The sequence below is a fragment of the Akebia trifoliata genome, chromosome 1, assembly GCF_017979445.1.
Source record: "Akebia trifoliata isolate Shusen 1 chromosome 1, ASM1797944v1, whole genome shotgun sequence".
Taxonomy (NCBI): domain Eukaryota; kingdom Viridiplantae; phylum Streptophyta; class Magnoliopsida; order Ranunculales; family Lardizabalaceae; genus Akebia; species Akebia trifoliata.
The window spans coordinates 20,747,850-20,763,598 of record NC_141375.1 but is presented as its reverse complement, the minus strand read 5'-3'; the positions used below and the strand labels follow the sequence as shown (position 1 = coordinate 20,763,598).

General features: G+C 33.8%; 1 protein-coding gene across 2 annotated transcripts; it reads right to left on the bottom strand.

Annotated features, from left to right (window-relative positions):
- Positions 1 to 4,634: 4,634 nt before the first annotated feature.
- On the bottom strand, positions 4,635 to 13,715 carry HEMC (hydroxymethylbilane synthase). Of its 2 annotated transcripts, none has more exons than XM_086441284.1 (5): positions 13,441 to 13,715; positions 10,106 to 10,511; positions 6,313 to 6,516; positions 5,516 to 5,693; positions 4,635 to 4,985 (listed from the first exon to the last, which is right to left on the bottom strand). In XM_086441284.1, the coding sequence occupies exons 1-5, from the start codon at positions 13,641 to 13,643 to the stop codon at positions 4,858 to 4,860; spliced, it is 1,119 nt and encodes a 372-aa protein (XP_086297410.1). In that variant the 5' UTR covers positions 13,644 to 13,715; the 3' UTR covers positions 4,635 to 4,857. The 2 variants fall into 2 exon arrangements, with proteins under 2 accessions (XP_086297410.1, XP_086297419.1); XM_086441293.1 differs by having other exon boundaries at positions 10,106 to 10,516; positions 13,441 to 13,581.
- Positions 13,716 to 15,749: the final 2,034 nt, after the last annotated feature.

Genomic DNA, 15,749 nt, shown 5'->3' with positions numbered 1-15,749 from the left:
ATTTTACTTTGGAGTCATTTTGATGCTTTTTTACGAAGTATCAATGGTGCTACTCCTTGAAACTACTCTTATGCGGAGTCATAAAATACCGTCAAAATGATGAGATTGTGATAAGTATTCCCCTCATAAATTTTGAAAATTACAAGCTTATCCTCAAAAATCCAATTGTAACAATATTATATTATTATCTATTGATATAGTGATAGCATTTTGGTGTAGTATTTGGGATAAGTATACCCCTCATAAATTTTGAAAATTACAAGCATATCCTAAAAAATGCATGGTTTACTCAATGATTTATCTATGAGGGATCCAATCATGGTTGAAAGTTTCTTCTTGTAAGATTGATGTAAACGATTACTATCCATTGATGTGTTGAAAGGTTCTTCATATTTTTAGTGGTTATATATATTTGTTCACAATATCTTCCATTTGTTTATAATTGTTTGTCGTTCATATAAATTTTCATGGATAAAAACGGTAACTACTTTAATTTCTTTTGGAGTATAATTTGTTGAGTTATAATGTTACAAATAGTAACTGATACTTATAAGGGCATTCTGATCATTTTAATAGAATCTAGAATAGTTCATAAACACAAAACTCTATTAAAAGTATTTCTGACAGTACTTCTTAGAATTTGCATCCAAACGCATAACAGTTATCCACCTATTCCAGACAATACTTCAAAAAGTACTTATGAGAGTACATATATTTTAGTACTTTTGACTCATATATCCACACGGACCTTGAGATTCTCTTGCCACACCAATTCATGTGTAAATCACCAAAGATTTAGCTTTGGGGTGGTATTAGCAAAAGTTGGTGTGGCAATAGAAGCTCTCGAATTTTATATGGGTATTTACCAAAAAATTATTATTTTGCCACGAATATCTTATTACTCTAGTAGAGTGTGTTGTGCCTAGCAGTAAGGGCATCCTCTTTGAGGTTAAGGGGGAAGAACGCAAAGATAATAAAGATGAAAAAGTATTCTTGAAAAGGAGGGTAGAAGAGGAAAGTAATTAAAAGTTAGAAAGCATTGTTGGGAAGGGCAAAATGAGAGTGTCCTCGAGATTCATGGAAAGATTAAATCACTACCTTAACTTATAAAAGGATAAATATTAGGAAGAGGAACATTATATTTTATTATTAGATTTATTTTTATTAAAATGGGTTTCTTTACATCCAATATTCATACACATGAACCGACAATTTTTTAAAAATGTACTAATTTAGTTTTATTAGAGATCCACAAAAAGGCTTAGAAGGTAAAATTCTCACAATGGTATTTTTCTATTTCTTTCTTATTTCTATATTTGTATTTAAAATTCTTTCTTTTGGATTTGTCTTTCTCTTTTATTTGTCCTTGCTCACTTAAATCATTTGCAATGAGTCATTCCCCTTAAGCATATTTCTCACTTAATTTGTTTATGGTCACGTGAGAAATAAGATTCTAAACCACCTCTTCAAACTTAAAGATATTATTGTCAAACATAAGAATAGCCCAAAAGTATTTGAAAGAATTCAAAAGTAATCTTAACAAGAGTAATACTTTATGTTCTTTAAATTAAACTTCTACCTTCAACAAATCACTAAAACACTTATTGAACATCTATAAATGTTCTATGATGTCTTGTTCTTCCTCCATCTTTAAGACATAGATTTAGTCCTTAAAAATTAGTTTATTAAACAGGGTTTTCCCCATGTGAAACTTTTCAAGCTTATTCAATTTTAACTTTGCGGTCCTTTCTTCTATGATATTATACACGACTTCATCAGATACATGCAACTCAATAAAGCTAATGATTTTCAAATCCAACTCCTCTCATGTCTCATTGGATATGCTTCCTAGCTTCTTCAAGGTTTTGAATGCAATTATGAAACGATTGTTGGATAAAAATATTCTTCATACTCCTTTGCTACAACTTGAAGATCAACTTCCATTCAAAATGCTTCACCTCAAACTTTACCCCACTAAAGCTTTCGATTACTGTTATACCATTTCCCACCATTACAAACCCCCTAGATAACCTAGGCTTTAATACCTTAGTGAAGCTAATTTGGTAATTTGATCAAACACCTCTTATGATAGACCTTCAAGATCACACAAAGGAGTAAGAAAAAGCATAATGCAAGACAATAAATTTACGTGGTCACTTTGAAGGCTATGTCCACGAAGATATGAGTATTGTATCTCGATTTCACTATGAAGAAAAATAAGCAAATCGAAACAAGAGATCACATCTATCACGTAATTTCATATTATTTTTCTAAATCTCAATCTTTCCAAACCTCTCAATCTCTCCTCTCTAAAATTTTCTTACTCTACTCTCTTCTTAATACTAACAGAATAGACCATTACTAAAAAGAAAACAAACCCTCTTTAAAAGCATTAAAAAGTGGGTCACTTACATAAGGTACAAACCCAACCCAAACACACTTGGACCGAATCTAAAATTGATTTTGTGCCATATCTTCTACGTAACTATCCACCAAGTGCTTCCTAGTCGGATGACTTAGCACTTACGAGACTTTTTAATTATTATTTTCTTTCATCACTTGTTTCAAATGTTAGAAAGATATAAGTAATGGTCGAACAAAGTAGAATTGAGGAATATGATTTGTTTATGTAATCAAAAATCGTTTGGAGAAGAGTATTTTTATTATTATTGTTGTTGTTATCGTAAGCAATTCTAGATTATGATGTGCTATATATGGAGAGCATTCGTTAAGTACTTAAATTAATTATTTTTTATTGCTTTAATTATTTAATGTAAATAGCAATAAACTTTTAAGTATTGAAATAGCCAGTATATAAGATACACTCGTTTCCCTTATTATGCTACAATCTATATTTCATACAAATTAGTTCTTTGTTTATTCAAATATTAACAGCTTCTTTGAAGGTCAAACCATCATTTTCAATTTACAAATAATAATTGTTTTAACTATAGCCAAGATATAATTTGAAAAGATTATAGGAAATGAAGTAGTTGTAAATTATGTTACTTTTGAAATTAATAATATTAATAATATGCAAATGAGAATAAAAAATATATGAGTTGTTTTCGTAGGTACACGTTTAAATTTGCATCTTCAAATTTTTTGTTTTCATTTATTGCTCGCAAGATTATTTTTGGATCCGGTGACCAATCGTTTATCTAACCATAGTGATAACAGGTACCAACATGTTGTATTCCTGAAATTACTGATGACTTGCTCCTGTTGAGATTTGGGTCAATATTATCGATGACATGCCTCCTTGACTTGGGTCTTCTTATGACTAGGGTAAATGAACTAATTGCCCTCTATGAACTACCTTTGTGAACTGTGGAGGGTATTTCTTGGACAAGTGACACGTGGCAATCTCGAAGAGTCATAATCGATTCACCAAATTGTGTAGTGAGTCAACCGATCAACTGACCAATATTAAAGACCGACCTCCCAAATTACGTTGGAATGAAGGTCGGGGCAAATTCCGTAAAACCTGGGATGTTAGGCATAACTTCTCTCACGACTGAGAGATTAGGTGTAACTGCTCCCACGGAAATCAAGGTAAATCACTGAGCAGGTGCAACCACTCCAACGAGAATCATGGAGAAAATTCAAGGAGATCTACGGACAGAGAACCTTATAAATACGTGGTGGTAGTAGACCCATAAGGTATGAAAATTTTCTCCCTGAGAACTCTATTAGATCGGCATTAAACATTTTAACTTGAGCGTCATAGTGGTTTTGTTACAGGCCCTCCCCCGAGCATAGGAAGTATCAACGAGGATCACAAGGTCGAGCGAATTTCTACATTTACATGAACCAAGCTCCTTCTAGAGTGGCGAATCACAAATCCAAATTCAAACCAAGTGAATAGGCAACATAGATTTAGATTATCCTTGGGCTGGACAAGATAGATCCTTCAATATGATTGCTCTACTTATTTTTTAGGAAATAAAAGACATTGCCAGAAGTTCGGGTTTTTATCCATGATTTCAAAACAAACGAGTCAACTCGTCTTGCACAAGACAAAATTTGACTCAGCTTATAATGAATGGTTTACATATACTTGAATTAAAATAATAATTATAAGTTTTTCATAAAACAAAGTAGATTAGAAAATGTTTAGTCATTAAATCATATTTTACTTATATAATAAATATATCAATTCTAAAAAAAATTAATTATTCTTAAAATCCGGGTTAACTCAACTGGGATTTTCAAAATATCATCTGAGACATCTATTTAATCTCTCGAGATGATGCAAATATGTTGAGACAAGTGTATATCCATATCGTTGCTGAACGAAACCGAGACGACTTGGGTGAGTCATCTATTGGACGAGATTTAAAACCATGTTTCTATCATCATCACTAACCTCCATTTTCTTATAATAGGCTCATGAGTGAGTTGTGAACTCTCAATAAGAAATTATAATTCTCTACACATAGGAAAATAGTTCCAACTCCTTAAAAAAATAAAAATAAAAATAAAAATAGAATTCTGAAGAATTTGAGTAAAAGCTTTATGAAATTGGACGTTCCATGCACACACATCATAGAAGCTTACGTGAGCTCCGAACGTTCATTCACCAACTCTTTGATTCCAAAGAGGGTGATGTGTAGTGAGTAAAACTTGGCATGTCAATAGAAGTCCTAAGAAAAGATAAATAAACAATCTGCATTGTTCCCCCAAGCTTTTAAATTGATCAAAACATGCTCTTTCAATCATCAACTAATCGTACAACTATACCCATTACAGTTACAAACAACTCAGGAGTATGACTTTACCCCTTTGGAAGAATCCACAAGTAAAAAGCGGCCACAAAGATTTCTCTCCACATTAAATTTTTTTTCCGCCAATTTTCTATTTTAGAGTTTTTATCAAATCGAAGAAATCCGGACCTGCACGTGACTTCAATTCCTCACCAGCATCTTTCCCCATTAGAATCATGTCTTCAATAGCATATGGACCTCTCCTTGAAGTTTCGAGTACTGAAATCAAAAAACAGTTTATCGATTAACATTAAGGAATAAAAGAAGCGAAATTGCATTTTTGGGTGATTGTTTTTATTCGGTGCAAAGAATTTTAGGAGTTCAAAGGGATGTCTTTTGAGAATCTTTGTTTAGATGGAAATTTTTTTTGGTGGGGAAGGGAGTCTGATTTTTGATTGTCTTAGGTAGCTCTTTCAGACCTCCCTTTTTTTTCTTAAATAAAAGAGTCTGACTAGTCTTACTTTGTAAGATTTCAACACTTACCAAGGATCGTTGACCTCACCTTGTGGCATCCAAAAACATGATCCGATGCCACAGGATTGTAGTTCATTTTCAAAACCTTAGATGAAGCACACCCCCCAAAAAAGAAAAAAAAAATTCCTCTATGAATCTGAGCAAATCGACCTATAGTAAGACTTGAAATCTTACCAAGTTAGTAAGGAAAGTTTTTAGGTTAATAAAATTTGTTTATCTATCAAAAAAAATAAATAAATAAAACTGACAGTTTCCTCGAGTCCAAGAGCCTTTACCTCGGGTTCCATCAGGGGAAGCCACCAACCCTTTGAACACACAATATCCGTCCTGGTCTCTACAAGCATAGCCTGCAATTGGGGTCCTACAAGAGCCATCTAAGGTCTCAAGGAATGCCCTCTCACATGAAACAGCTAATCTGGTTTCCTCGTGATTCAACGAAGCAATGTAATTAGCCTACAAGCAAGAAAAAGAAAATTAGTATATTTGTCAAAGATATCTAATTCAAGACTAAAACGTTGTATCAGAAGATGTCCCCACAACCGCAAAAGTGGATATATATCAAGAATAAATTTGAATTTTTCAACTGAGAACGAAGAAAAAAATATATATATTTTGATCAATGAAGCAATGTAATTAGTTTACAAGCAAGAAGAAAAAATATTGTCAAAGGATATGTAATTAGAGACTGAAACATTGAATCAGAAGATATATCACCACCCACCACAAAAGATGAGAAGTATCGGCAATAAATGAGAGTTTGTAGTTAGAGAATGGGGAAAAAAATATCAATGAAGCAATGCAATTAACTTACAATCGAGAAAAAGTAACATTTTTGTCCAAGGTGTCTAACTAGAGGCTAAAAACTTGTATCAGAGTATGTATCAGCCACAACAAAAGTTCATAACTATAACAAAAAATTATGAAATTCTTGGTTGAGAAATGAAAAAAAAAATGAAGGATTGGTAAACTTATTATGTTAGTTCTAGAACTAAAGACCACAATTCAGAATAGTTTTTTAGACTATGCAGTTAATATGGAGAACGAGATAATTTTTTCATTACATAATACATACCATCTTCTCATCATTGGTTCGACAAGCAATTCCAATGGCTCCTTGAGCAATAGCTGGTAGCATCTCGTCGATAGATAAAATGGCAGTAACATTGTTCGTCATATCTAGACGTTTGAGACCAGCCAAGGCCAACAAAGTTGCTTGGACCTTCCCTTCACTAAGTTTTCTCAATCTTGTTTGAACATTGCCTCTGAAGTTTTCCACCTGCAATGCGAGAAGCAACCAAAAAAATAAAACTACAAAAAATGCATCAAATATACTGGAAGAAAAGGAAATAATAATCTTAAGAAGCACCTACACACAAAAAAAATATGGGTAATTGAAAGCGAAGGAATTTGTAGAGTACTGCACATCAAACTTTATGCGTAAGTAGTAATTGCCCTCAAATCCAAATGGCTAGAAGCCTAGAAATCATCAAGCTGATTTGTGGTATGAAGGTCAACCAATGGGTGGGGGTCAATGGGCAGAAGGAGCATGTTCATATGAGACAGTCAGACAGGTAACTGTGACCAACATCTGAGGTTTCCTCTTGATATAATAGTACATGCCAACCTGAAATTACAGAACTACCCTCAGTTGTGTAGAAATCTTCACAACTTTTTAATTGAGGCTATAAAGTCCTTTTAGGAAAATGTGTGGCTGAAAAAGACCATACAATCACAAGAGGTGGCATGCTAGTTACACATGGTAGAGATTTGGAAACGAGGAGGTACCAAACCTTGGACTTGGATGGACTGGGAACCCCATTGTTTACTTAATGGTCTCTAAATTAGACAATTTCAGTGGTTTCAAGTACAGATGATAAGATTTGTTTTCCTTAGACTGCACAATTATGATCCCATCAAGAAGAGAGAATCCTCAAGCATGGGTCCTCTTTAAGTTGCAAACCAATCATTCTGGAGTAGGTGGACAGATTGAGATGGGCATCGGATGATGAAAATAGCTCATAGTTAGCAAGATAACCAATTTCCCTCACAAACACCTGAAATTCCCACTTTCCATTCCATTTTCCCATCTAAGAGTAGCTAATAAAATAAATCTTTTGAAACTATGCATTACCCACCATTAGTCCATTGTATCATCTCTTGCAAACTTTTCTCTAGAAATGATGAAGTAGTCCATACAGGTTGCAGTTATAATAGATAGTAATTGGGTAGCTGGCTGGAATCAAAAGAAGGCATACACAGAAATGACCAAGTCTGATTACGGTCCATGGAGGCCAGGTTCGGAGAATAATGGCATTCATGGTGCTATTATGCTTTAACCTCAAATAGAATTGATTAAGCCTTGATCTCATCAATCAAGGGTGCTGCAAATTAGCACAAAAGAAGGCTGCCTAAGAATGTGCAAGCACCACTGACCCTAACTATGACACTCATGAGTATCAAGAAAAGTGGTACTATAAAGAGTCAAGACATCCCAATCAGGAGTTCCTAAGAATGGTCAAGAAACTACTAAACACGTGTATGCCCGACTTAGCAAAGTATAGCATAATGAAGCAGGTGTAAGCACGGTTTATTAACTTTTCTCAAGGTAATGCTTCGGTCAGAAGAAAAAACAAGACAATCTCAACCAAAACATTCCAAGACAATGTGTAACATTAAATGATTTTGGGTCAATGTTTTGTTCCAGTCTCAGGAGAAACCAGAATATTCTGCCAAAACATTCAGAAATAGAACAAAACTTTGAACCATGGTTTCCATATATGACTCATGTAAGGAATGTCATTGACAATCTTTATTCATCCTCTTTCATTAGAAGAACTAAAGCCTCCTAACAATCAGTATGAGGACACAAGTAAAAGGATGCAACTCAATAGCTGTGTCCCCAACCTGAGATGGAATCTCAAAAATGAAAAAGAAAGAGAAGAAACTAGGGAATGCCATTATCTAAATATAAATCAGTCCTAGACACCTAGGGCATACAGTTTTGCCAGTGAGTCCACCTTCTCATTGGCAGGGCGAAATCCAGTGGTGTAAAGAATTAAAAAAAAAATATGGTTCTCTTCAATTTCACCAAAACAATCTGTATCACTTGCCAATCTCCAGGGTCCCCCCAACTTTGCTTGACAGTAAAATGAGAATGTTACAGTTTTCCTGCAATCACGAGGAGCCCCAATAAATTCGTTAACCCTCCTATAAGGCCAAGTTTATGATTCATTAGATCCTTTGTTCCCCATCAGCCTCGAACAAATCTTCCGCATCCCTCCCTGGTATTCTCTAGAGACCAACTAAATCCCAAAACACCAAGATTGCTGAAAGAACACCCATCAAATTAAGCTTTAACACTGCTGATTCTAGTTTCTTACACTTCATTTCAGGAGCATTATTCATCTCTATCCTAGAATTACCTGCCATCCCAACAACAAAAAATTTGGCACGATATCTTTTGAATTCGACGTCTAATTGACAATTTTAAAGTCATATGTTATATCTCAAAAACCAAGCATAAAGATATTCCTCATCGCAAATAAACCCTCCTGCATATTTCAAGCAATCTACAAATAGAACTCATTATGTACTTAACTAAGTCCATCGTTGCACGCAATTGCTAAGCATATTCCCTCTTGTTGAATAGCTCCAAGAATCAAGAGTTAGTACTCTAAATGTCAATTGTAGGGGAATACGAGCCTCATTACTGGATTTATTCCAAAGCTGGAATGTCAATCTGAAGTCCCATAAAAGAAGAATTCAATGGTCTCCAATCCCCTTTGCCATTTGTTGAGGAATCTGATTGGTATGGAACAATAGGATTTTTTAACATTAGGCTCATCCTTTACATGAGGTTCTTCTATCAAAATGCTTCCGATCTTCTCATGGGGCCTCATTTGTTGCTCCTGATTTTCCTTTTGGTTGTTATGTCTTTCCTTTCTTTGCCTTGTTGGGAGGATGCCTTAGCCGCTCAGAGAGAGGGGCATTCACTCAGAGAGAGAGAGAGATTGCTTCCACAATGAAATGGAGAGAAGTAACCTCTTATGGATGTAACTGCTTTTAGACCCATATAAGATATTTGATCTCTATTACAAGATAATAAATATAGAAGCCGCAATTCATTTGTTTCACTTTTCTTATCAGTTAGTTTGGATCACATCTACATGTTTCACGGTGGCTATAAAGTTGACTTAAAAAAAAAAAAAAAGCATGTTTGAAATGCAATTGCTCAGCCAATCCCAAATTTCTGGGATAAGGCTATGATGATGACTACATTAATTGTGTTAACTCTTGCTACAACATTCTATTTCATATTAAATAGTCCTTATTTTATCTTGTGTCAACATAACAAGAAGCTTCACTCAGGCAAACAAGGGACATATAGAGGAAGGAAAAAAAGAAAATGATGCTTAAATTCTTGAGAAATGATCAGAAAACGATAAAGAGAACAAAAAAAAAATTCTTGAATGATTCCAAATCTTGTAGATGGACAAGAAGGGTAGGCTGTAAGATCCCTTAGTTTAATCTCATATGCCAATAATGAGGATATAACACCATAGGAATGCATTAAATCCAAACAATTAAACTGATGAGCCTCCACTAAGAAGTGACTGAGCCCAAAATTTCATATTGATAGACTGTTAAGTGTTTGCTTTAGAAAATATGGCATTACTACAAAACACTTGCTTTAACAGTGAGAAAGGGAAAAAAAAACAGTCAATTGTGCATTTAGGATTTTTAAATAGACCAATATGTGCACCCATCCAAAACTTGTTTAACCAATAGACTTATAGCATCAATCCATAGGTATCCATAAGCATGAACAACTAACCAAAAGGAAGATATGTGAGCCAATCACTTACTTTGAGCGACGGATATCTGTAGAGTATTTGTGATTGTCTTCTAAGGGAAGCACTACCAACGACACTTCCAGCTGGAAGTTCAGCTAGAGAAGATGCACTCAAGGAAATAAATGCATCTCGAACATCCTCTCGTGGAAGGTTACACGGTAAAATCGTCCCATCTGGTAAATATGTAGGTACATCTTTCATGGAGTGGACGGCAATATCAATCTCACCATTCAAGAGTGCCTCATCAATCTCTTTTGTAAACAGGCCTTTGCCACCTATATCTGCTAACGGTTGATCAAGTACTATATCTCCAGTTGTTTTTATAATTACAATTTCAATAGCCCCTTCTTCGACCAATTCTGAATGTGAGGCCATAAGTTTTTCTCGCGTCTCATATGCTTGAGCAAGTGCTAGTGGGCTGTCCTACATAAGGATCAGACAGAATGTCATCCAGTTGGGGATCAACGAATCAAAAAGGATGATATATGAATTACAAATAATTTAAGAAATGGGGGAGCAGCAATTGACATCAATGAGGAAATTCAGTTTCTTAAGGAATTGCATTGATGGGGTATGGAGGAAGATGGCAGGTGAATGATGCATTACTCTAGGACATAGATTATAGAATTTAACCCATATAAAACTAATGTTGTTACAATCAAATAGGATTGTAGGGATTAGGATTCAAATTTCAAGATCATTAATACTCATAGAGATTTCTCTTTATGAGGATAAAAAATATGATAAATTATCAGGAAATTATATCTGTGAAAACATAGTCTTTCATGTTGACAAGGCATATACTTTCTTATTATAAACAAAAGGTGTGTATGTTAAAGAAATGCATTTATTATTTATTCCTATTTTCTATGGATCCCAATCATTTTTCTAATTCTTGTAATTTTTTAAGCAGAAAATTCACATTTTTTTGAAGTATGTAGTTGATGTGTATCATATTAAGTGATATCTCTTGGTTTTGGTGGTTGCTAATACATGTTCTAGTAACAAAATTTTAGTTTTGCATCATCACAAAGGTGATGTCAATGTGAGCTTTCCTATCTCAATTTAGTGACACACACACCTAGTCGATGGTACTACGATTTGTCAAATCTTGAAAAACTTATAATTTCATCAAGCTCTTTGTACTCTCCTTTTGAGATTTATAAAATCTTTATACTTATCAAGAACAAAAAAAGAGTCTACGATAGATAAGAACTGCTTCAAAACCTTTTCATTCTTATTTTTCCAAATTTGTTGCTCTTAGATGGAATTCAAGTGAAAAACAATATATCCAATGAGGAATTTGAAATCAAAAACTTATATGGTTGAAATATGTTGACAACCATTTCCCCCAAAGGACCGATCTGATGGGGAAGGCGCAACTATGAATATAAGAGCACAGGTCGAACTAGGGCACGATATGTGAGCACGTGACACCCGGGAGCATAGTCACCAAAGTCGTCAACTTCTTCAAACAATTGCGTTTAAATCGCCATTTTAAACGGTGGCGATTAAATCACGACTTTTGAAAAAGTCGCGATTTAACCACACAAAAAAAATGTAGTTTTTTTTTTTTTTTTTTTAGCTGAGCAAGCTATTTTAAAAGGGTTTTTTCAAAGACCATTTATTCTTAAGTTTAAAATAGGATTTGATGATATAAATGATAACATCTCTTAGTAGAAAAAATATATATTGTCTTAACACTATTTCGATTTCTCTCGATTTTTTTCATTTTTTTTTACTTTTTCTCTTGCCAACTTTTTCCCGAACCCCGACTTGGTGACTATGTTCGAGAGCGGAGACAGATAACACAACACTCAACACTCCCCCTCACCACAAGGGTGGAAAATTACCTCAAGGAGACTCAAACCCGTGACCAATATGCACCTAGCACTCTAATACCATGTTAACAACCATTTACCCCAAAAGACATATCTGATGGAGAAGGCACAACTATGAATATAAGAGGGTCACGGGTCAAACTGGGACACGATACGTGAGCACGTGACACTAGGGAGTAGAGGTAGATAACACAACACTCAACAAAATCAACAGGAAGCACTTCTCAAGTTGCATATTTTAATGTTGTTCTTGGGCTTTGACCCATAGCTCAATTGCTTGACATATTTTAATGCAATTTTGAGGTTATGGGTTCAAGTCCAGATTACCTTCAAAAACGAAAAAGTTGTTCTTGGTAAAACACCTTCTTTGCAATTCACATCTTGCTTATACATTGGCATTACAAACATGTAAATGTAACAGATCAACGGGGTTATGATCCATTTACAAGAGATTTATTTGCTATCTTTTGTAATTCTATCATAAGAATACCAAAAGTTGGGGAAAATTCCCTTCTCACCTTGAACAACTGCATTTATGGTTGTAAGTAAATTATGCTATCAAAAAACCCTGTTATATATAATTGAAATTTATCCACTTAAATGATATTATTTTCAATGTTCGAAAGTATTCCAAATTCTCAATCTTTCATATACTCATGTGTATATGAGTGGAGAACTATTCATGTGGCATATGTTACTTCCAATAGTTGTTTTTTTTTTAATATGAAGAGTTGTGATTGTTGTTAGCTTGTTTGTTCTATCATTTCTTATAATATCAATGTATTTTCCCAATTTTTTGGCTGCGATTCTCCACATTTCTCTAAATTATTGAGTTCTTCCAAAACTTCTCTATTTTGAATTAAACTTCCACAAATGAATTATGAGAATTTTAGGGTAAAGTAAAAGTCTAGTACATTGTTCCCACTTCCAAGTAAACTCCAATCTAGTTGTTCGGATAATTGATAGAATTGAAATTTCTGGCCTACAAGGAGAGGAGAAATTGACTCACTGGCTTGAAGATGGACATAGACAATTAGGGTCATAGACCACTAGGAATAAGCATGAAATGGTTCAAAATCAAGTACAACCAGACCCGAAGTTAAAACTATAGAACCCATATAATAAGATCCCAAAAAATAAATGTATCAAAATCAATTCCCACACACTTCCTTCATCCCCAATGAGATCCAAGACATAGAAACTCAACCATGAAACAACACACAAGACCATAAATTCAAAGACCTCAAAAATTAGAAATATGAAGCAAAACCCACATCAAACAGCGCAAAAAAAAAAAAATACTTGAAAATAAGCGATACCCAGATCATCACCATCCTAAAAAAAACCATAAAGACCAAATCTACTAACCTGAACAGCCAAACCATGAGAAGTTAAACAGAGAAATTATAATTTAAAAAAATAAAAAGATGCAAATGGGCACTAAATGCTACAATGTCAAAATATAAACAAAACCCACAGAGATTAAAATCAAGGAGAACACAATACCTCCCCCTTGTGCCAATTTTTATAAGGGAGACCTTTGTATTTGTCTTCTGCTCTACAGCAATAGCTGCTTTTGTCACCATAAACCTTCTTGCATGATTGGGAAGTTGCGTTTTAAGGTATGGTGGAGGAAACCCAAGGGCTGAAATAGACCCAGAGCGCATGTTAGCAGAGAAGAGAGGCTGCTTTAGAGCAACATTCTCCATTGCAGCACCAGAAGGAGGAGGAGAAGGAAGGGAGTTGTGGGTTTGGGATTTTTATTTTGTTGTTTTGGGATGGAGATGGATTGGGTTTTGAATGGGAAACAGATAAGTGTCGGGTTAGATTGACTTCTAGCTCTACTTCATATCGCACTTTCCTGACATGGAGGTTCGCATGGTACTGTACATGTTTTTCAAACGTATCTCGATGAAAGTACCTAGGGTTTATACACATTTCCACGTCTGGAAAGTGCGATATGAGGTAAAATGATTAGGTCACTTCAGCATTATTCAACAGATAATGTCAGAAAATCCACCAATCACATCCGATTTTATTTACCTACATTTTCAAAACCCACTCCACTTTAGAATCGTGATAAAATGATCTTAAAACAGAAAAAAATGAATTTTTTTCTTAAATAACCCTTTAATTTTGGGCGGTAACTTGGCATGATAAGCCATCTTGTGCACTTTTTAGATCTTAAGGGTCCTTATTATCGTCGAGCTCACCACTTAATATTTATTATCCAAATCAACATTTTTGTTGTCTCACACCACTTATTATTGTCAAGCTTACCGCTCTTTATTTATTATCGGAGTTCACCTTTAAAAAAATGTCGAACTCAACAATAAAAATTGGTAAACTTGATATTAGTAAAATCCACCCATTTTCGTTTTTCAAATTTTTCTGACTAAAATATATGGAAAGATTGATTAAAAACTTGACATAACGACTTGACTAAATAATTTCAAACCAAAAGAACCATCATTGATCTATTTTCATCCAAAAAATGAAACAAAAACAAAAAAGATTTGAAAAAAATCTTAATTTTTTACATATATTTTCAAAATTCTTGAAAATAATTATTTTTTTCTTCTCAAATCTTTTACATCAGAATGGAGTCTCAAAACTCAAATGGGATGTCGAAAATTCAAATTTTTTATATGAAAATAATATATTTGAACAATTATGGATTTGGCTTTTCAATCTTGAGAAATGTGGTAAGTGATGTTTAAAGACTAATTAGAAAGAAAATTTTTACTAAATGAACTATTAAGAGAAGTCCTACAACTTAAAGGCTAATTAAAAAGAAATACATTCGATAGGGTCCTTTAAATAATTTTTCCTTAAAAAAAAGTCACGATTTAGATCAGTGTCTCGTTCTTGTAGAAATGCAGTCTACATGGTATGTTTTGGTTGGATTTAAAACACATGAAGATAAAAAAATCTATAATTTTGTGCACATTCCACACCGGTTGAGTATATTTAAGTATTCTCTTTTTTTTTTTTTTCTTTTTTTAAGTCAGTTTATCATTATTCTTTCATTTTCATAAAAATAACACCAAGAAAATTGCAATGCACTAGATGCACCTTGGTTAGTTTTAAACTTGCAAATATGTTCTTTTTATTATATAATATTCAAAAACCCATCAATCAATGTTTAAATTACAGATAAACCCCTCTAACACATGTGCAAAATCCACATGCCGTCCATAGTACTTTAAATCAGAGAAAAGCATTTACAATCCCATGACTCCTTTAACAAAATTAATCTTCTTAAATTACAAAAATATTCTTTATTATATTATTTTTAAAATCACGTAGATTAAGATTATAAATTACAAAGGTATGTGTTATTCGTATCCGCATTTTTGCTTGTCTCGCCCACCTAAATAGTGGGAGAAAGGTATAATTTTAGTTTTATTGCTTTCACCCGCCATCCAAACCAAATTCACGTCTTCTTCTTCTCTCTCCTCCTCCTCCTTTGTATATACAAAAGTTTCAACAAGGATTTTGTGATACCAACTTGCAAAGTAAATTAGAAATGATCGTGAAAACCACTACGCCTAATCTAAGGGTTGTTCAAAAATCTCTATAGCAATAAAAAAGTAAATGAAATTTCATTCAGTAAGTTAATACCAAATTCACCAACCAAGACTCAGTAGGAACCTACCAGATCTACCTAAAAGGATTCAATAGGTTCCTACATTATACTAATCGGTAGGTTGCTATTGAGTCCTTTTAAGTGGATTAGATAGGATCTTATCGAGTCACAATAAAAAATTTCAATAGCTTCTTATCAAACAAAAAGTTCTATTGAATAAAAATTA